Source organism: Leguminivora glycinivorella, chromosome 24 (assembly GCF_023078275.1).
Source record: "Leguminivora glycinivorella isolate SPB_JAAS2020 chromosome 24, LegGlyc_1.1, whole genome shotgun sequence".
Classification (NCBI taxonomy): domain Eukaryota; kingdom Metazoa; phylum Arthropoda; class Insecta; order Lepidoptera; family Tortricidae; genus Leguminivora; species Leguminivora glycinivorella.
In genome coordinates, this window is record NC_062994.1 from 8,874,576 (window position 1) to 8,895,684 (window position 21,109).

General features: G+C 35.7%; 1 protein-coding gene across 8 annotated transcripts in view; it reads right to left on the reverse strand.

Moving 5' to 3' along the window:
* Nucleotides 1-1,950: 1,950 nt before the first annotated feature.
* The window catches only part of LOC125238863 (probable nuclear hormone receptor HR3), a 243,604-nt gene continuing 224,445 nt past the window's right edge, over nucleotides 1,951-21,109 (reverse strand). For 6 of the 8 annotated variants that reach the window (XM_048146334.1, XM_048146329.1, XM_048146332.1 and 3 more), the window contains 9 exons: nucleotides 14,766-14,934; nucleotides 12,526-12,716; nucleotides 11,182-11,688; nucleotides 10,291-10,405; nucleotides 8,617-8,771; nucleotides 7,465-7,573; nucleotides 6,183-6,301; nucleotides 5,267-5,417; nucleotides 1,951-4,152 (listed from right to left, as the gene is read on the reverse strand). In XM_048146334.1, the coding sequence (XP_048002291.1) occupies nucleotides 4,029-4,152; nucleotides 5,267-5,417; nucleotides 6,183-6,301; nucleotides 7,465-7,573; nucleotides 8,617-8,771; nucleotides 10,291-10,405; nucleotides 11,182-11,688; nucleotides 12,526-12,716; nucleotides 14,766-14,934 (1,640 nt within the window). In that variant the 3' untranslated portion in view covers nucleotides 1,951-4,028. The remainder of the gene's footprint in view (nucleotides 4,153-5,266; nucleotides 5,418-6,182; nucleotides 6,302-7,464; nucleotides 7,574-8,616; nucleotides 8,772-10,290; nucleotides 10,406-11,181; nucleotides 11,689-12,525; nucleotides 12,717-14,765; nucleotides 14,935-21,109) is intronic. The other 2 variants (XM_048146335.1, XM_048146337.1) reach the window with 1 other exon arrangement.

Genomic DNA, 21,109 nt, shown 5'->3' on the forward strand with positions numbered 1-21,109 from the left:
ATGACATTCAGCTGTCACAAGAAATCTCAAGTAAGCAGAATTCAGTTTTCTGTCAACTTAAACATGCAAAATATGTTTTTTTATATATTCTGATTTTTACATAGATATATGTTTTTATATTTGTTTCTCTTTAATATGTTCAGGTAATGTGTAAAAATACTTAATACTCCGTCAACAAATCAATATTTTGATAATATAAATCATCTTTTAGAAAACAAGGTACAAAACTCCATTACCGCGATACCCGTCTCGCCGAAGGTACCTTTAAGTATAAAATAGAAAATCTCTTTTAAAAAAAACGACACCAAAACTTAAAAAACTAATCGGTTCACACACTCAGCCAGAATTCCTTTACCACTCATTTTTTTGCCAATACGCTAAAACTATCCATGTGTCCAAATCTATATATAGTTTTAGTGAAAATTTAGCAAAACATAGTACAAAAGTTTTAGAAATATCTACTAAAAACTACCAGCAATTAAAATGTTTACCCTATATCTATCACTATCGCACTAACATCCCTCTATATGTGCGAAAGAGAGAAGTTATATATCCATCTCGCTTAAAGTTGCACCAATCGCGGAGTGAAAAGGGCGAATTTTTATTTTGTTGTTAACTTCACTTTTTGGTATGTTTCTACTTTTCTGAACCAAATTATAAGCTCTTTTGATCCTAATAAAGCGAAAAAAAACCCAATCAAAAAAAAATTCAAACATTCTGTTCCACTGAGTTACGACTTTACAAGTTATATGAAAAATCGTAACTCAGTGGAAAAAATAATTTTTTTTTTCTCTTGAGAAATCAAAAAGCCTATGATTCTAAGTATATTAAGAAAAAAGTTTTTACTTTTTGCCCAAAAAATTTTACAACAAAATAAAAATCGGCCCATAAATTAAAATTGGACACAAAGAAGGACGTTTCGGAGAAGTTAATTCGGAATGAAGAAAATGAGAGAAACTCTTCGAAGAACTTTCTTTTCATTTCGGCCTTTTATCCATTTCCGTCAATTAAAAAAAACCGCACCAATAATCATCGCAAGTTACAGTAAGATTATTTTTAAACAGTTGCGAAAGACACGATATTATTTTATAGGTAAGTACCTACATATTTACAAAAAAACAAAAGACAACCGACTTCAACTAATATTAAATTGAGAAAATATAGGCATTAAATTGGTAAATAATTTTGCAAATTACATTTTAAAACATATTGCAAAAATTAATTTTTACTAAGTAGAAACGTCTGCTCCCGCCGGAAGCGTAAATTTTTCCATTTTTTTCCTTTAATATAAAAATGTATATTGCAAAAAATTCAAAACAAATGACTTTCGTGCATGTATTTTTGTCGGTTGTAACAAAATTTAATACAAATATTGCAAATAATTAGACGAAAAAGGAACGGCCTAGCGTAACACACTTAAAACTAAAGTACATTTTTTTGTACTTTTTATATTTTTTTACCAAACGCCCATTAATTTTCATTTGACATGATTCTGATTTCGTGTTTAGGCATGCGCGAAATTTCAGCCAATTTTCTCAGTCTTAGTGTTCTAAAAACGTTATTTTTTATAATTAATCGACTTTAAAATTACTGTTCTAACTCGAAAGCTAAAACATGACACAAACAGACTATGTGCGCCTAGTTTACTCGCCTAAATTAATCGTGTATTATGAAAATGACATATTTGAAACATGGAAATATATCTTATTTAATGACAAGCCTCAACAATTATATTATTGTTTGATGTACCATTATAATCCAAATAAAAAATATATATCCACTAATTATATATGTATTATAAAATAAAACTTTGAACCACCCGTATATTTTATTATTATTATTATGTTCTCACTATTTATTTATGATTAACCTTAATATATCTTAATCGGAGAAAAGTATATGCGTGATATATGTCAAAAAAGGAACGCAAAATAAAATAAAACAAAAAAATTATAGACAATAACAGATTGCTTTATTTAACAAAAAATATATAATATATAGAAAGGAAAAACAATGTTCACGTGATCTTGTAGACTCTCGTCTTTGTGGTACAATTGTTTTTTTAATAGAATGTAAAATTAAAAATAACCCATCGAACCTTATAATATTGAATATAAAATACATAATATACGATTAATAGCTATTTACAAAATACGAGTTAAGATTTATACTTTTTTAACATTAATATAAACCAGTCTATAGTAAAGGCTATTCGACAAAACTTAGCGTAAGTATTAGAAAATTGATGATTAAAAGTACATCTAATTGATTTAGCAGGCAATCGTAAAAAATACGTACACCGGTCAAAAAAAAGTCGAAAATAATATAAAAAATTACGTATTAAAAATGTACTTTTGACATGCGATTGTACTAATCTTTTATGCAACTATTATATTTAATTATTATGCAGTCAATAAAAATCAGACATGGCACCAAGGCGAAGAAAAGTGCAAAAAAATGAGATCAAATTCAATCTACGAAAATTGCCTGCTAATATACGAAAATTAATTTTGTCCGTACAAATTTTGTTTTATTATTAAAAAAATGTTCGACTGTAATTTTGTTCAATGCACCGCGTAATAATACGTTACAATCCAAACTTATTATTATTTTAAATTACATTATTATTCTTGAATTATTACAACGCCTTATCAATACCTCGTGTTTATAGACATGGCCAAAAATATTAATAATTATCTTCAATAAAAGTCAAAGTGTGATTCTATTTCCATTTTCGATAGACGTATGCATTTCGACAAATGTATTTTTTCACGTTTCAGTCTATTTTTTATTTTTTTTATTTACATTTTTGTCCATGTCTTCTAAAAGGTACATTAGGTACAATAAAGTCTCAATAAGCGAACGTAAACTTATAAAAAGGGGCAGTATCGTGTATTCCTATTTTACAAAATAACCGACAATCTACATCGAAGACAAAACATCAATAATAATAATCATTTGAAATAAATAACAAGTTACAATTCTCTTTAAAAAAAAAACTGTTAAAATTAATATAAAAGACCTACTTATAAGGGTTTCTTTAAAAAAAACTGTTGTGTGATCTACATCTCGCTACACCGTTATAACTTTTTTATTTATTTCTTAATAAAAACTCTATTACTATTATTATAATTTTATAATAATAATTATTATTTCTTCATCCAAGTTAGATACACTTTATGATAATTATATTACGACACGCCATAATACAAAATACACAATAAAACATATAATGGAATGTATTATTATGTACTTTTATACAGGCAACGAAACCAGTGTTCGTATCTACATTATATTCTGCTATGTATAACATAAACATAACAAATAAAAAATACAAGTTCCGGTTTAAGGCGAAACTAAAGATACCTACATGTCCCTACATTAAATTTGAGAATTAAATAAACATTTAAATATTAATATTGTACGTACGTACCTATACGTAAATATCATTATAACAGTCTCAAAGTACATACATACAATTATAAATAGGTTAACAAATAACGCTTAGGTATCTTTAGTCAAGCGGAGTCTATAGCTGTCATTTGACAGGATACACATCGTCGCAGGGGCAATGGGCAGAGATCCACAGTACACAGTACATGTACACAATTATACGAAACGTACCCGTTTTGTACCCCATACTTCACCAAGGCATACACGTAATTACACGTATGTTTTTTAATGTGTACCCGTTACTATTTTTACATGTACACGACGCGTACCGACGCGGTACACGATTTTGCATCATGCACCTGTTATACAATGCGTACCCGTTGCTATTTCTACATGCACACGACGCATTACACGATTTTGCATCATTATACAACGCGTACCCGTTGCTATTTGTAGGGTGTGCAGGGTTACACGAAGGGGTACACGATTATGCATCATGTACCTATTATACAATGCGTACCCGTTGCTGTTTGTAGGGTGTGCACGCGATTACACGAAGAGGTACACAATTATACAGTGCGTACCCGTTTAGACGATTTCACGAAGAGGTACACGGTCATACGGCATGTACCCGTTTAGATGTGGTAGTCGAGGACGCTGTCTAGAGAGAAGAGCTCCTTGTACAGCGCGGGGAACACGTGGTGGGGGTGGGCGGCCTTGAAGCGGCACAGCGCCTCCAGGTGCATCAAGGACAATTCTCTGTAAACAAACAATACACACATTTTATCAATCAATCAATCAAAATATTTATTCGTAATAAATTTAAAAACTATAGGTTATGCAAAAGGTATTACTAAAACTACAAAAGTACAATAGATTGGTAAGTTTATCACGAAATGGTCCAGCATAATGCTGACCCGGAGGTCAGCGCTGATCTTCCGACGAGACCATTTGTGAGATCAGCGGGCCGATTTTTGAGTCTCACGCGTTCGAATTCAGAAAATTGTCACTGAAAATAATATGCAAGTCACCGTTTTCAACCGGTATTTTAGTGATAAAATCCCGTATGTGAATTGTGAGATTCAAAAATCGCCCTCCAGATCACGTACGCAGCCGTGCGATCGGCTCTACCGTACTGGACTACTGCAATGTATTTTAAGCTATCTGATATTTTCGGAAGTATGTACCGAAATGTCAACTATATGTCAACACACTCTGCACTTAGATGCGCGTGGTTAGATCGGATAGTGATATTATATTTGTTTTTCCCTCACTAGCTCGGAAACACGTGTTTTGCCCTTTAATACCAGCGGGTAAAAACGCATTTTATCCACTAGTGGGTAAAGTAATTTGACCTTGAATAAAGGCAAATTAACTACTTTAAAATTGATAAAAGTAGGTGAATCTAGTAATAAAGATGATTTACCACCTGTGGAACTACTGGAAGCAGTGATAAACGCATTTTTTGCGTTGTAGTTTCCTCGCTATAGTGAGGGGAAAAGTTTTGTGTTACACTCGGGTGCAAATGTATTTTACTTCTCGTGTATTAAAAAACTCGCAAGCTCAGGATTCTATTCTCGAACCACTCGCTTCGCTCGTGGTTCAACTATAGAATCCTTTCACTTGCTCGTTTTTCAGTTCCACACTCGGCGTTAAAATACAACTTTGCCCCCTTGTATAACAAATAACTAAAGTCTTTCCGTGATGGAGAAACAGTTGTGTTCTAGGCATTTGGGTGGCAAGTGCGGAAATGAACCCAATTAATTTAGAGACAGTTTGACTCACTTTATTGAGATAATATGTGTGAAGAATATCGAAGGAATGCTAAACCTTTTGCCAGACGTAGACTTAGCCTAATGCAATGTAAAATTACCTGAAAGTGGGTATCTTGGCCAGCAGCGTGTCGAGTACTGTGACGTCGCCCTTGAGTGGCGCGTGGTTGGTTTCGATCTCGTGCCGCATGGCCGCCATTGACATGTTGAATAGGCACTGGATCTCCGGGTTGCCGCGGACGCCGTGGCGTTCTGGAAAATTTGGAAAAGAAGGTTTAATATTTGGTTGTAGTTACTATGAGGTCGTTTGATGGGACTGAGAATAAAGGAAGTTTTGTGAAAATTACATATTTCATGGTTTTCGTTGTGTAAATATATTTCGAATTTAAGACCCGAACCCTCCTTGGAACTTGTACACTCCTTTTTGCTGTGTACTTAACACAGCAAAGGGGAGTGTACAAGTTTCTAATGGGGTGGCAACGCGCATGTGACACTGTTTGAGTTGCAGGCGTTCATAGGTTACGGTGACCGCTTTACATCAGGCGGACCGTATACTTGTTTGCCACCGACGTAGTATAAAAAAAAAAAAGTCGGCCTGGCCCATTTATTAGAGCCCATAAAAGGCGTAATCCATAGTTGCTGAGGTCGCCGTCACCGAAGTCGGTTAGGAGGACTATATATTTCGAATAATAGAAACAATAGAAACGCATGTCCGTCTCATGGGTGCTTAAGTTCCCTATCAAAGGGAGACATCAATAAAGTGCTACACTAACTGCTTTGTCTGACATTGGCTCTGCCGACCAACAATTAATCTGTCTATTGTAAATGTAGCCCAAACTACCAAAAAATATTTTCCTCAAGTCCAACTTGCGGACACAGTCAAACAATATGTGAGACAAGTCATCAGTCTTCTGGCAGTCTAAACACAGGGGTGTTGGTTTAATAGCCATAATACGCAGAATCTTGCTGGCAAGAATATGCCCAGATGGGAATAATTGTTATTGATAAGATAATCACCTGGCCACAGTAGCACAAGGCTCTGGTAGAGCGCTAGTTCAGTCTCAGTAAGCTTCAGGCGGGCGATGGTTTTAGCGGCGTCGAAGATGCCCACAACCAGCGCCATGTCGCGGGGATCGCTGAAAGGAAACGATACAATTAAAAATGGGACCATTTACCTAACACTCATTAGTTACCTATAGAGAGTTACTGTCAAAGTAAAAAGTGTAATCAGAATGCATCGACACAGGCTTACAACTTTTGAACCTCAGTTTTGACAATTTAGCCCACATTCTTAGCTTGATATGTGTTAAAATATCAAATATTAATTTTAGCGCCATCTAGCCGAGCGCCCCCAAACGTGTAGCGCCATCTAGGCCACCGTACCTTTTTCATTATGGTTCTAGAATACGTCTTTTCTTAGACTTTATCTGTCTATACGGAGTTACATATGTCCTTGGTTACCTACATTAGTAACTATAAATATAAATGCTAATGTTTTATCACAAGGCATTTATTTATTTATACTTTGTCATCAGCAAATTGTATTTATTGGTAATCAAAGTTTTAATGCCTTATTAATGCCACTTAGAAATATAGATGGGTTCATTTGACATTGACAATAGCTAAAGTAGGTTAAATATTACTCTCTACATAATAAAACTATATGTAAATACAAAATACACGGTGAATATTATTTAAAAAGTTACAGTTAAGTGCGTTTTCACATTATCCGATCCGATATCAGATGTAGGACCGATATCACATACATTAAGGATGCCATCTTGGATTTTTTCAATTGAAATCCTTCCGACATCCGATATCGGATGGATAATGTACAAAACGGGCTAATACGGAACACAACTATTTACGATATAATGTGTACCACGTGTACACGATTACGCGAAGGGGTACACTGTTATATGGCGTGTACCCGTTTGCATAACGTTTAGATGAGGTAATAGTTTCTCCTGTGTTATAAGGGGTACGTATTCATAAAATTTTACTAAAGTTAATAAATCGATTATCCCTTTCCTCCTTATATGATAGAAAGGAATATACGATTTTTATCAGCTTTCCACTGTACTTTAGTAAATGTTTATGAACTAGTTTAATGCTAAAGATATTTAATTTTAATAATATTTACAATATACAGACAAATACTTATTTTAAGCTGCTTTTAATTAAATTGTAGTATTTGTCTGTATACTAGTTTAATTAGTTTAATAGTTAATCTCATCATCACCATCAGTGTGATGAAGATGATGATGATGATGATATAGGTGATGTCGATCATACTTACCGCGCGTGAACACAGTCTCTAATGGGCAACACGACGTCGCCATACAACACGTTGTCTCTGTTCACGTCGATCAGTCGAGAGAGACGGACGATCGCCAGTTCGAACGAGCCTGAAAGAGAAGATTAAAGAAGTGATCAAACGTATTCAGTGAAAATTGTGCGGCAAGTATTGCATGATGACATTGATGACAGCATCTGCAGTATAGAGAGATTTTTGCTACGGTAATCAAATCAATGAGTGACACAACACTTTTATTACTTTTGTTTCGAAAATAATAGGGTTTGTTTGGCATTTTAGGGTCGCAAAGGCAAAACTATTATATGACTCCCAATTTTTTGGCACACATATCTGTGAGTATATTATAAAGCAATTTAATGTAGATTTTAATTTTTTTTAATAACAGTCTTTGTATCTAACTAGTCTCTCCTGTCCCTACACACCAGTGGCGGCTGGTGAAAATTTCTGCTAGGCAACACTGAGCAAAAAGGAGCCTACCTTAACATTAAGGTACTTTACTAGTAATAAATTTTAGGCAAGCCGGTGGGAATCGGCTTGTATGGACCAGCCGCTGTTGCTACACATTAACTGGCACAGTCGGTAGGTTATTACATAAGGCTACCATTGATTTGTTATGTGTTTTAGTGTCTGAGATGTAATTATACTATCCTCAAAATAATGAGGGAATTAAATTTATTTGGGCAGAGGTAGCATCAGCGACGGTGTTTTATTTGCTTTTAATTAGCTCTAGGGGACCCTAATAAAACATTTTTTTCCATTTTTTATTTTTGCACTTTGTTGGCGTGCTTGTAAATTTTAGTGCTTGCTTTTAATGAGCTTATAAAATGATACGGAACCCTAAAAATCATCATCATATACTTTTAAGAGTTACTCTTGGGTATTTTCCAGCTTTTTCTATCCTGTGCTGGCTCTTTCACTATTCGATACGTCACGGCCTTTACTTTTTCTTTTTACTTGGTCCATGTAGTGCGTCTGGGCTTTCCTCAAACTCTCTTGCGTCCTATCCTCTCCTCCAGAATAGTTATAAAAAAGTGATCGCGTCGTATCAAATAGCCAATCATTTTTCCGCGTCTATTTTCGAAAGTTTTCAAGAAAACTATCTAAAAGTTAAAAATAAATATTTATAATACTTACCAGACTTGAGCAGCAGGATCTGATCGTCCTGCGTCAGCTTCATGAAGCCAGGAATGAGTTTCGCAAACTCAATGATATTCTGAATCATCCCCGTCAGCTTGTCTGCGCAATCTAGCCACATCTCTTCGTATGTCATTGAGCTGTAGCATAATTGCCTGCAAAGAAAAATAAATAAATAAATATTTTAGGACATTCTTAAATAACACTGGTTTAAATTTCTTTTTTATTAAAAATGGGCTTACTAATGGCCACAGACTAGCCAAAGGCAAAGACGTGGCCTACGTTGGAGTAAGCACAGAAGATGCCTGTTCACCCTTGATTTGAAGGTTGCCGGGTTATATGAGTTCGGAAATATAGCTTTCACGACTATTACACATAACAACTTTTAAATCGGGACTTGATCGCGTCTTCTCCGAGACCATAGAGACAACGCCCTAAAACGTTGGTCAGTTTATCATGTAATAATACTCGATGAAGTCCCAATTTAAAAGTTATTCTAGCTTCATTCACAAATTGACTGAGTCCCGCGTCTAATATGCAGGTGGTAATTAGATTAATTTGGAGGTAATTATGATTATACGGAAGGTAATATTGGGGTTTTGCATGAGTTTAATGTGGGTATTATAGCAACCTACTTATAAGATAAAGAAGTCACTACTTATACTAAATATATATATAGAGTATTTTTTATATTTATGTTATGATAATTAAAATTATTTAAAGAAAAATAAATGATAATCTATGAAATGAAAATTCTAATGCCAAAATGACTACACTTACGTATAAAATTAAAATTATGGGTAACATGATTATGATTATAATAAAATAATATTGAATTTGTGGCTTTTCAAAACAAATATTTTATCAAATTACATTTTTGTTCTTACTATTTTTTTCATTGGTGAGGCGGTAGGTACAGGTTCTCGCTTATTCGTTATGATTTTATAAAGTGAAATTTAGATTACTGAAAATGGGTCTTTGGTATAGATGTCCAAATTAATTGCTTTTAATTGTATTTTTGTCTTGGATAGCCACAAAAAATGGTATGGTTTTAATATTACGAAGCGTCCTCTTGGTCTTCAAATGGTGATGGACGGTGATGGTGATGAGGTGATGCGCTGAAAAACCAGGCCAAAGCCACAAAATCTACCGAATATAAACATTATGACTTTTAATTAAAATTATAATAACTTAATTTGTTAATATAAATAAGGGAATATGACGAAAGAGTCTTTTGAATACTTTAAATTAAATTAATTATACTTATATGACCGGTAATGAAAAGTTTTACTAGAGTTAATTAACAACGATTATTCACCGATCAATAATTGTTTTAGGGTAGTAAAGTCATGATTTATTGAGTTTAGGGCCCCTCCACATCTAGCGTGTCGCGAGCGTAGCGTTGGGCCAACTGTATGGCAAAGCCTAACGCGACGTCGACGCGGCGTCTTAGTCCATACATTTGGCCCGGCGCTGGCGTTGAAGTGTGATCAAAAGTGATTTCAGATTGTTCAAGATTTGCGTAAGTACGTTTAGGTGACATTGTGTATGCCCTGAGTAAAATGAAAGTATTGATTGGTTCTGCTGAACTGATTCTTTTTAAGTATTGTGGTTCTTGTTATTTTAAATATCTAAAGGTATAAAGTATAGTATCGTATACTGAAAGCTGCTTACTTGGACATGTCGATAGGTTTCCGGAACATCTCGTGGATAAACTCCAGCTTCGGGTTCGTGTTTGCGTGGGCCTCTGCCAGACTCTTCACTAGGACTTTGCTGATGTCGCCTTCCGCTGAAAGAGGGAAGAAGGTTAAATATGATTGACACAAACATACGTAGAACTTGGTATTGTTACGCTTTTATTTTTTTTTTAGAATTTTAAAGAACTTGATGTATCATTAGTGGACGTTTTCGCTATTTTGATTTTTCGAAATTGTTATCTTTCCATTTTTAGCATCAAAAAAATCGAAAAAAATATTTTTTGTTAAACAGTAGAGTAAGTACGTTTTCACATTATCTGATTCGATATCGGATGTCGAAAGGATTCCAAAGGCAAAAATCAAAGATGGCGGCTTAAATGTTTTTTTTTTTTAATGTAATGGGATATCTGTCCTACATCCAATATCGGATCGGATAATGTGAAATCTCACTAAACTATTATAGTTCTGTCCATGTAATTCAAAATAGCTCTAACTGATGTCAATACATAGTCCAAATAGTGGCTTAAGTAGACATCTAATAGATGCATTAAAACATCTAAATCTAAAGGTCTTCAAATAATACTGGTCTTATTCTTTTGGACTAGGTATTTCAGTGAAAATTTAAAGACAATTTTTAATCTACTTCTTACAAACATAATATACATAGATAGTTTCGAAATGTAAGTACTACATACTTGTATGACAATTATGATTATTTATGATGCATTTAATGATATTTAAAACAAAATAAATAATACAATAATAATTGAACGTAAACGTGATTTAAACAAATAATAAACTCACTAGTCATTACACTAAACGCAACCAAAAAAAATTAATAGCTTGGCAACCAATGGCATCCACTCACAAGGAAGATCGTCGCTCGAATGGCTCGACCCCTGGTGTCGTCTGTTCGTCACCGCGTTCGGATTCACCATCCCCATCCCGCTCATGTTCAAGTTCAAGGGATCCATCAACCGCCCGTGTCCGCTGCTGGATGTCAGATCATCCGGACTCAGCTCCTCACTAGTCAGCGAGACGGAGCTTTGTCCGCTCACAAGCACAGAATTCTGTATATCCATAGGACTGTGTTGTAAATTCGAAGGACTGTGCAGGAATGTCGTTGAATCAACGTAGCTGGCAACCAGATTATCCACTCCTAGCGAAGTTTCCGGTTTTATCTCCTGTTTTATATTAATAACCCCACTTGATATAGAGGCGGGGGATTGGATCCGGTCTGGCTCGTATCTGTCGAAGTCTTGCAGTCTCCGCGGGATCTCATTGACTGTCGTCTGTCGCATGGATGTCGTGGATGTGGTAGCCGTCGATGTAGATGTGGATCCGGATGGCCGGACGACCGTGGTTCCTTTTTCGTCTATATGTACAATGTGGAATGTTAGTATTTACCTAGTGCGTTTGTGTATTTAGCGTTAGTATTCACGGATACATTGTTTCTACTAGTTGAATTTAATGAAATTTAATTACTAAACATAATAATATTTTGCACTAGGAAAGGCGTATAAACTATTTCACCAATAGAAATGCATTGTTTCGGTAGATAAGGTAGATCTAATTTTAAGTGAATGTTAATTTTACATACAGATACTTACTAATCTTAATAATCAATAATTTTGCCTCATATGAGACTGCGAGATGTTGTTGATGAATGTTGCAAGATTGGTTGTTAACCACAGACATCTACTGAGTAAGAGAGACTGTAGTAAAGTTGCCAGCAACCACTGACATCCTTACCGTGCCCAATGAAGTCTGTGTCCGAGAATCCTCCCTGTTTCGGCTTACGTCGTGTTGTCCACATAAGTTTCCGTTGGGACTCCGTCGTATATCTGCGCTTGCCCAGGCTCCTGTATCATGCCCGATATGATGGACTGAGTGCTTCAGATCTATGGTTGTCAACCACGGACATCTACTGAGTAAGAGAGACTGTAGTAAAATTGCCAGCAACCACTGACATCCAACTTACCGTGCCCAATGAAGTCTGTGTCCAGGAATCCTCCCTGTTTCGGTTCATACGTTGTGCTGTCCACATAAGTGTCCGCTGGGACTCCATTGTATACCTGCGCTTGCCCAGGCTCCTGTACCATGCCCGATGTGATAGACTGAGTGCTTTAGATCTATGGTTGTTAACCACAGACATCTACTGAGTAAGAGAGACTGTAGTCAAATTGCCAGCAACCACTGACATCCAACTTACCGTGCCCAATGAAGTCTGTGTCCAGGAATCCTCCCTGTTTCGGTTCATACGTTGTGCTGTCCACATAAGTGTCCGCCGGGACGCCGTCGTAGGTCTGCGCTTGCGCAGGCTGCTGTATCATGCCCGATGTGAGAGATTGCGGGGTGCTGTTGTAACCGTAGGAGGAGATTGGAGAGGGGTAGCCGGTGTAACTGAAAATTAGAAAAATAATGTTCATTAATATATCTAAGAATAAACGTAATATTTAATAAGCTTACGAGTTATTTCCTAGTATATCTGCACTTGTACCTTTTTATAAAAATATTTAGTTGCTTTTATAAAATGCCTAGAGCGGTAGAAAAGTAGAACGGGCGAAAAGGGCGTTCAAATTCTCATACAAAACACAATTGGCTCTTTTAAGTCGTTATACCTAATTAGATTATCTACTATGGAACATACACAAGAAATTAGGCAACGTTATTTTCATTTTCTGCTTTATAAAGATAAATTATTCTATGTGTGTTTTCTATATAAAACAAAATGGTTACAACGAATATTAAGTATGACTATTAAGTACTACTTTTATTTTCGAATTACAAATTCTTCAAAGAAGGCGTACTAATTATTAAAACAGTATCATCAAGTGATAAATAGTGCAAAGACTTCTATCGTATGGTGTCTATAAAGGAAATCCCGGTTCTGAGACTGCTAACACACTACAAAAAAAAGAACCACATTCCCACCATAATGAAATTACGCCACATTATCATTGAATGCGCCACCTGTTATCTCTAACAAGAACCGCTTAGTCCCGCTACCCGGCGATAGATGGCAGTACGCGTTTACCGTTAAAAATGTCACTCTCTGTGACTTTGCGGTACCGTAATGGCGCTGTCTCGCCGCTGACACGGATATACGAACAATCATTTTAAACAGCCTATTTATTTAGCTGTACGCGTGAGATGGCGGTTGGTCAAATGTTACATCATCCCTATTCTTATGTATGGTTCCGAAAGCTGGACCCTAAAAAAGAAAGTGGTCAAAAAACTAAGAGCTTTTGAAATGTGGATTTATCGAAGGATGCTCAAAATAAAATGGACTGACAGAGTAACAAATTTAAGAGTTCTGGAAATAATGGAAAAAGACCTAGAAATCGTATCAACAATAAAGAAAAGAAAGGCAGCATATTTCGGACATATATATAGAAACAATAAATATAACCTACTGAAATTGATAATTGAAGGAAAAATTGAAGGGAAGCGTGGCCGTGGTAGAAGGCGCATATCATGGAGTGGGAATATAAAAGACTGGTTAAAAGTGAAGAGCATAGACAAACTAATTCGCATGACTGAAAATAGAGAGACATATGGACATATGGTCGCCGACCTCCTGGACGGAGATGGTACATGAAGAAGAAGAAGAACGCGTTTGAAGTTGGACCTTATCCCTTTGAGTTTAACTTATATCTTAGAAAATTATTATAGATTATATGACCATTTTTATAGACATGAAGTAATGAATTAAGGAAAAGCAACGGTTGACCGTTTAATGATGATTGATGATTTCTTGTACCGGTATTGAATCGTAGAGTAATGAGTTGACATTGATAGCGTCATTTTAAATAGTTTGACATGTTTTATAGACCTTAGAGGCCTAGAATTCGTAGGAATTTTGTACCGTTTTATTATTCTTGGAAACTATTCTAGCTAGTACAGTTGTAATGTGTCAGTGTCTCAGGTATTTAAGTCTTTAACATTAAACTACGAACACTTAAAACAAGAGATAAATGTGCTTTGATAGTCTTTGGTTTTAAAAGTTGAAGTTTAGAATAGAAAACGGTTATACTTTCAAGCCAATTATTTTCGTTAAAAAGCTTAGACTAAAACCACTGTTAATTTAATAAAATACCAAAACTACCTAATCTTGAGTTATTACTTATTACGTACTGAGTATTACTGTGATAAGAGGTGCTTTTAGTAACTCCATCATTTTCGATTTTGCCACTAAAAAGGCGCGAAATTCAAGTTTACTACGGAATTTAAAAAAATCCTCTACATTTTCAATCATTTTTTAATGATTCTGGCCAACCTCAAGATTTAGGAAGGCATGTGCGTTATGAAGACAATGTTATTGTCCGGTGAGCCGTATAATTTTCAAATTTGCTGCCTTTTTAGTGACAATATTTGGTTTCCGTTTATATATTGACTTCATATCTCTTTAGTGTAACTACTAGACAACAGATGGCGCTGCACTCAACTTACCCATTGTAATGTCCATGGAACTGATCGCTGGAGCTGGGAGTCTGTTGCTGTGCGTCGTACACAGAGTCGGGCGCCGCGTCTGTCTGGGCCCTCATCTGGGCTCGATGGTATCTGACCTCATCTTCCACTTTCTCACGCTGTTTCTTTGACATACGACCGAATTTGACAGCTGAAACAAAAATGTTTTGGTTAAATATGTCGCTGGCAATACAAATATGGCGTCTTTCATCACTTCTTAAGAGATAAACAGAGTTTAAGTGTGTACAAGTATACAAACAATATATGCTTACACAGAAAACGTACTAAGAAAAACACTTATACAGCTTTTTATATTAAAGGAAAAAATGGAAAAATTTACGCTTCCGGCGGGACTTGAACCCACATCATTTGCAATCCGTGCAAGGCTCTTAACCAATTGAGCTACGGAAGCCACGCCGGACATCGCAAATCTTTCCATGCCTTTCCTTATGTACACACGTCTTGGGGTTTCCTTTAATATAAAAATGTTTAGAATCGTTAGCAGACGTTTCTGCTTGTTAAAAATAAACTTATACAGCTATTACAAATACGATCTTGAAAATATTCATTTTATTCTGATTCATTTTGTGCGAACGATTACAGTGATTATAGTACATTAACCGTCCTTGAGTTTCACACAAAAAGACTACTCAACACTAGATGTCGCTACAAGTCCCATTCTTCACTCAAACCTGACTCATTGATTTCAGCGCCATCTACCCAACCCAACGAAAACGAAGGAAGCTTCCCACGTAATTAAATATGACATGTTACTCAATACTTCTGCGTGTGTGCGTGCTGTGGTAGTGTGCGTAGGACGTTGGCACACTGCCGAGTGGACCAATGAACTCTTGACGTATATATACATGACGCGTATAGTACGTAGCTATGACGACAGAGCGTACGGTACCTCTTTTTACTGAGCGGCTTCTGTTTTTTTTTTATTGGTACTGGTTGGATGCAGAGGTATTTAGATATTGAATTTGAGATTATAATTTGTTTCTTTTGCTGTTGGCGTTGTTTATAAACTTTGGTCTTTTGAAGAGATTGTGTTTTATATTATACTTAACGATTTTACATAATTATTAGGATTATTGGACAATTAAAGTAATACATTTTTGATTTGTTTCATTTTCTGTCATTTGCTTATTTATTCGTAAAAATGTTTGGACCAATGTTGCAAACAAATATGCGTTAATCATAATTGATATCTGAGATTGATCTTTCGCGCCAATATTTTTCAAACCTGCTTTTTTTTTAATAACCCCCGACGCAAAAATGACGCCTGTGGGTGTGTCTGTCTGCCTATCTGTCGGGAGTGTTCTTAGCCATGTTTCATGAAAATCGGTCTACTATGTCGCGGTCGGGGGTTTTTCAAATTTTTATTTTGTGGTTAGGTTATTGAAATTGAAAACCGAAAATTACAAAAGTACTTATAAAGTGTCGATCTTTACAAAAGTATCTATAAGTTGCTTGTAACATAATATGCCTCTTATAAAATTAGAATCGTAACGAAACACGTTAAAGTTTCAAACAAAAGATCTTTTCAGTAGTTTTTCAACACATTTTTATTTATTTCCTTATTCTTTGTCTTCGTTCGTTAACCTGACATTATATTATGAGCTGTTTATCCGTACTTTTAAAACGTAAACAGATATCTATTGTTTTTGGTTTCATTTTGGAACATTAACCGGCCTGGTTAGGACAAAGGGGTTACTGACGAAAATTTGTATGAAACAATTGTTCTTACAAAAACACGTTTGTAGGAAGTATATTGGGGTTGTTGGCGTCAAATATGTAATTTAGATTTACATGTGGTTTTTTTTTGCTATTTACGTATGATAGGAGTAATTTTTTTTGCAGAACTTCGTCTATATGAATTTTTTTTATAGAAAACATAAATAACCTAACCACAAAATTTAAATTTTTAAAAAACCCCCGACCGCGACGCGACGATTTTCATGAAACATGACTAAGAACACTCCCGATTAACTCAGCTTTCAGACAAAAAAAACTAAATCTAAATCGGTTCATCCGTTCGGGAGCTACGATGCCACAGACAGACACACACACAGACAGACAAACAGACAGACACGTCAAACTTATAACACCCCGTCGTTTTTGCGTTGGGGGTTAAAAATGTGTCGTTACCTGATATTTTATTGCAATAACACAAAAATTATACACACTCAAGGGCTAAGTAGAGACATATTTCCTATCACAGATGACGACCTCAGACACAAGCATTACTTGAAAATTTCGACCCTTGCCAAGTTGCCACCGTGACCGAATGACCGAGTGGTTCAGGCAGCCGTGGCCAAATATAATGGAGGACGCTGGTTCAATCCAGCTTTGGTAACTTAGATTAGATAGATAGATAAATAACATTATTTGTATCCACAACACAACTTATAAAGGCTTACAATAAACAGGAAAAAATAAATGTGACGCATAACTTAACTAACCACAGAAAAAAGAAACAAAGTTATAAAAAAATATGTTCCCTGGTAGAACTTAGACGTCTTCGTTATTTTTTCTTTGCACCTATATGATATTTATTTTAGTTTACAGGTGACAATGTTAGTACAAAGTGTGACACGGCCCCTATACAAATATAACTGACTAGCTTTTGCCCCCGGCTTCGCTTAGAAAGAGGCAAAAAGTAGCCTATATCACTCTCCATCCCATAAACTATCTCCACTTAAAAAATCACGACAATTCGTCGCTCCGTTTTGCCGTGAAGTACGGACAAACAAACAAAAACACTTTCCCATTTATAATATTAGTAGGGATTTCTTCTAAATATAGTTATGTGCTCAAACTAATAAATAGTTACCTGCACAAACGTCCCGTAGTTACATAAAGAGTTGATAGTTACACCTTCATCGATAAATTATGTTACGCTTCGGGCCTTTGCACAATGCTTAGTGATGGGACACAGGTCGATAGATATATCGATGTTTTTTCTTTAAAACTTATACAAATCCCTCGTTATAAATAAAAGACGTACTTTACAAAATCAATCTATATTTGAATACCGACAGTTTTAAATCAACATTATTTCCATCATATCAAGATTCCTCTTTCGAAATTACTCGTGCATTTTTGTCATTCTTAATTACCCTAATGCACCTTACTTTTTTTATTCTTTAAGTATGCTTAATAATTCTGTCCTTGTAAGACTGATGTGTGTTTTTGCTGTTTATGTTAATTTTGTACAATACTGTGCCTGTTTTTAAGTTCTCAATTAATTGTACCATACTAATCTCCGATTTTAGTGCTACTTAAGCACGGTGAAATAAGGTATGTTGTTAGCGCCGTTTGTGGTTTCTATTTCAGCACCAGTAGCACCAGTTAATGCACAGTTCTAACACAATGTATAACCCTTTCCAACCGAAGAAATCGAGGTTTGCTAAATATTTTTTTTATTTTAATGACAAACGAGTATGTTCAACTTGACAATTATATGTTAACAACCTGCTAACAACCTCACGATCGTATCAGCTCGGATGTAAGGATAATAGTACAAGTTAGTTCTAATGAGAAAGCTCTCTCACCTTTTTTTACTAGATCCCCAGGGTACGTAGCCAAATGCACAAACACTCACGATAATATCGTTTTTAAATGTAGCTTTTACCTATCTCTATTGCACTTTCGCGTTAGCGCGACAGAGTCAGACTGACGATTGTCATTTCGGCTAGGCTGGGTGGTATGTCCTAGTCCTAGCTATTCCCGTTACCTTATCGTAGTTTATCGAGCATTTTATCGTGTATTTCACAGAATTAGATTTAGATAGAAGAAACGAGTTCATTTATTTGTATGGCGGCCGAGCGTGTCAGATTTTGTACTGAAGTTGTTACTTGCCTGTGATTTTAAATATGTCTCAGGCCCTTGAGTGTTGATAAGTTTTATGTTGTTGCAATTAAATATCATGTAACGAGGCATTTTTAATGTTTTTGTTGACTTCAACTTACAAAAATTGACGCCCGAAAGCTGCAAGCTGCGATTAAAGACGGACAACTCAGTGGATTTTATCGACGCTAAGTAGATACGTTTGCTTGATCCATGGTATTTATCGTGTATTTTATCGAGCGTGTCGCAACACTAGCGGCATTACGCAACTCCTCACGCCGCGGTGCCGTCGAGTTATGTGCTCTAAGAATGTTGAGCTTTACGAGTTAATAATCTGGTTAAAACAACTGAAATATAATTATAAGGTTCTCTTTTATTATAGAAGTTTTTTTTATTTTCATTACAAGTACGAGAAAGAGGAAATTCGAAGTGGCGATAAATTATAACACGACTGTTTTATAATTTGTCAGTACAGATGGTGTTTTTTTTACGCACTAGTGCGAGAAGTGGTTCATTATATAACAGGTCGAAACTTCGGAAGCTCATCTGTACTGAAAAACGTCGTACGATACTCGTGCGAAAAGGAAATTCGCAACTCGTGTCGATTTCACCTTCGGTCGTGTTTTCATTTATCGCCACTCGTTTCGAACTTCCTTTTTTACGCACTTGTATCGTAATGTACTATATTACCACTGTGTTTTAAACCGACACGAATTACAATCAAATTAACTCTTCGCACGTGTATCGTATAACCTTTTTCAGTACATTTGTTTTGTGTAAAATTATGTCAAAATTAAACATTTTTAGCCTTTTTAAATAATATGGTACATTTTATAAAGGAATTTTAGACGCAGTGTTGTTACACCATTCATAGGCAACAGCGATCGCTTACCATCACAAATATTTCTTACTTACCAAGTATAAAACCGCGTATTTTTTGTCTCACGAATTATGTCAGATCCTGTAACGTCTCGCTCTAATACCCAGCTATTCGGTTACGTGTATGTATGTATGTATGTCAGTTCGCTAGCACGCATATATGCCAAACTAACTGTTTTTTACCTTCGTATCGTGTCGACCGAAATTACTTAGTTGTTTTAAGTTGGTTAACTTGATATCGGACATGTTTATTGATCAGTATAACAGTTTTTAGCTAAAATAGTAGATTACGATACAAGTGCGCAAAAAAGGAAGTTCGACACGAGTGGCGATAAATTAAAACACGACCGAAGGGAGTGTTTTAAATCGACACGAGTTACGAATTTCCTTTTCGCACACTGAGAGAAATTTGCATTGTGAATTTAACAAGTTCGACTTGTTGCGGTTTATCCGTTTGAATCAGCCAAACGTATGTTTAAAACAATATGTGTCAGGTTGTTTTTATAAAATCGACTTGTTGATTCAAATATATTGCCGATTGAAATGACAAGTAGCTTGTTGTTTGAACCAAAGAGCACGTAGGCGCTATTTTAACCGAAAAACTTGTTGAACGAACATGAAAACTGGTTGTATTTTCTCTCAGTGCACGTGTATAGTACGACTTTTTCAGTATAGATGGCCCTCCGAAGTTGCCACCTGACGTATAATGAACTACTTCTCGCACTAGGCCGTAAAAAAACACCATTTGTACTAAAAAAAATACCTTCGTTACATATGTGTTAGTGGTAAAAGCGTGTGACTTTCAATCCGGAGGTCGCTTCAAACCCGGCTCGTACCAAATATCAATTGCTTTTGGTTGAAGGAAAACATCGTGCAAAAATCGGACTAATCTCAACTCACCACTGAATGGGCCGCGAATGCGCGGCCGCCGGCATATACCTCGACAAAACGCATAGTGTGCCGCTCCTGATAGGACCTAGTTTACTTCTCACTTGGAAGGTCAGATGGCCACCTTCGTAAAAGTTAGTGCCTACGCCAAATCTTACAATTATTTCTCAAGCGGACACTAGCTCCCCATGGTACTATATACACATATATGTATATATTGGTGTATTTGTGTAATTGTATATGTATAAATCTGTTACCATGTGTACACAAAATTCGCATTTCATTACTTTAGTGGTTGTACATTTTTAAATTCATTTGTCATCGTTAATTCGCCTCTACTCATTGCCTCAACGGTTGACTGGAAGAGATTCCATTAAGGGATAAGTCCGCTTACATTGTACATTATTGACACTGTAACTAGGTATATCTCTTTTGTTTCTTTTACGTACAATAAAGCTTATCCATACTTTAATATTATAAATTGAAAAGTGTGTGTGTCTGTTTGTCCGTCTTTCACGGCAAAACAGAGCGACGAATTGACGTGATTTTTTAAGTGAAGATAGCTGAAGGGATGGAGTGTGGCATAGGCTACTTTTTGTCTCTTTCTAACCCCCCCCCCCTCAATTTCCTAAAATGGGGGTGGAAGTTTGTATGATGGATTCCGCAATTTTCGAATTAAACGCGAGCGTACATACTATATAGGCCAT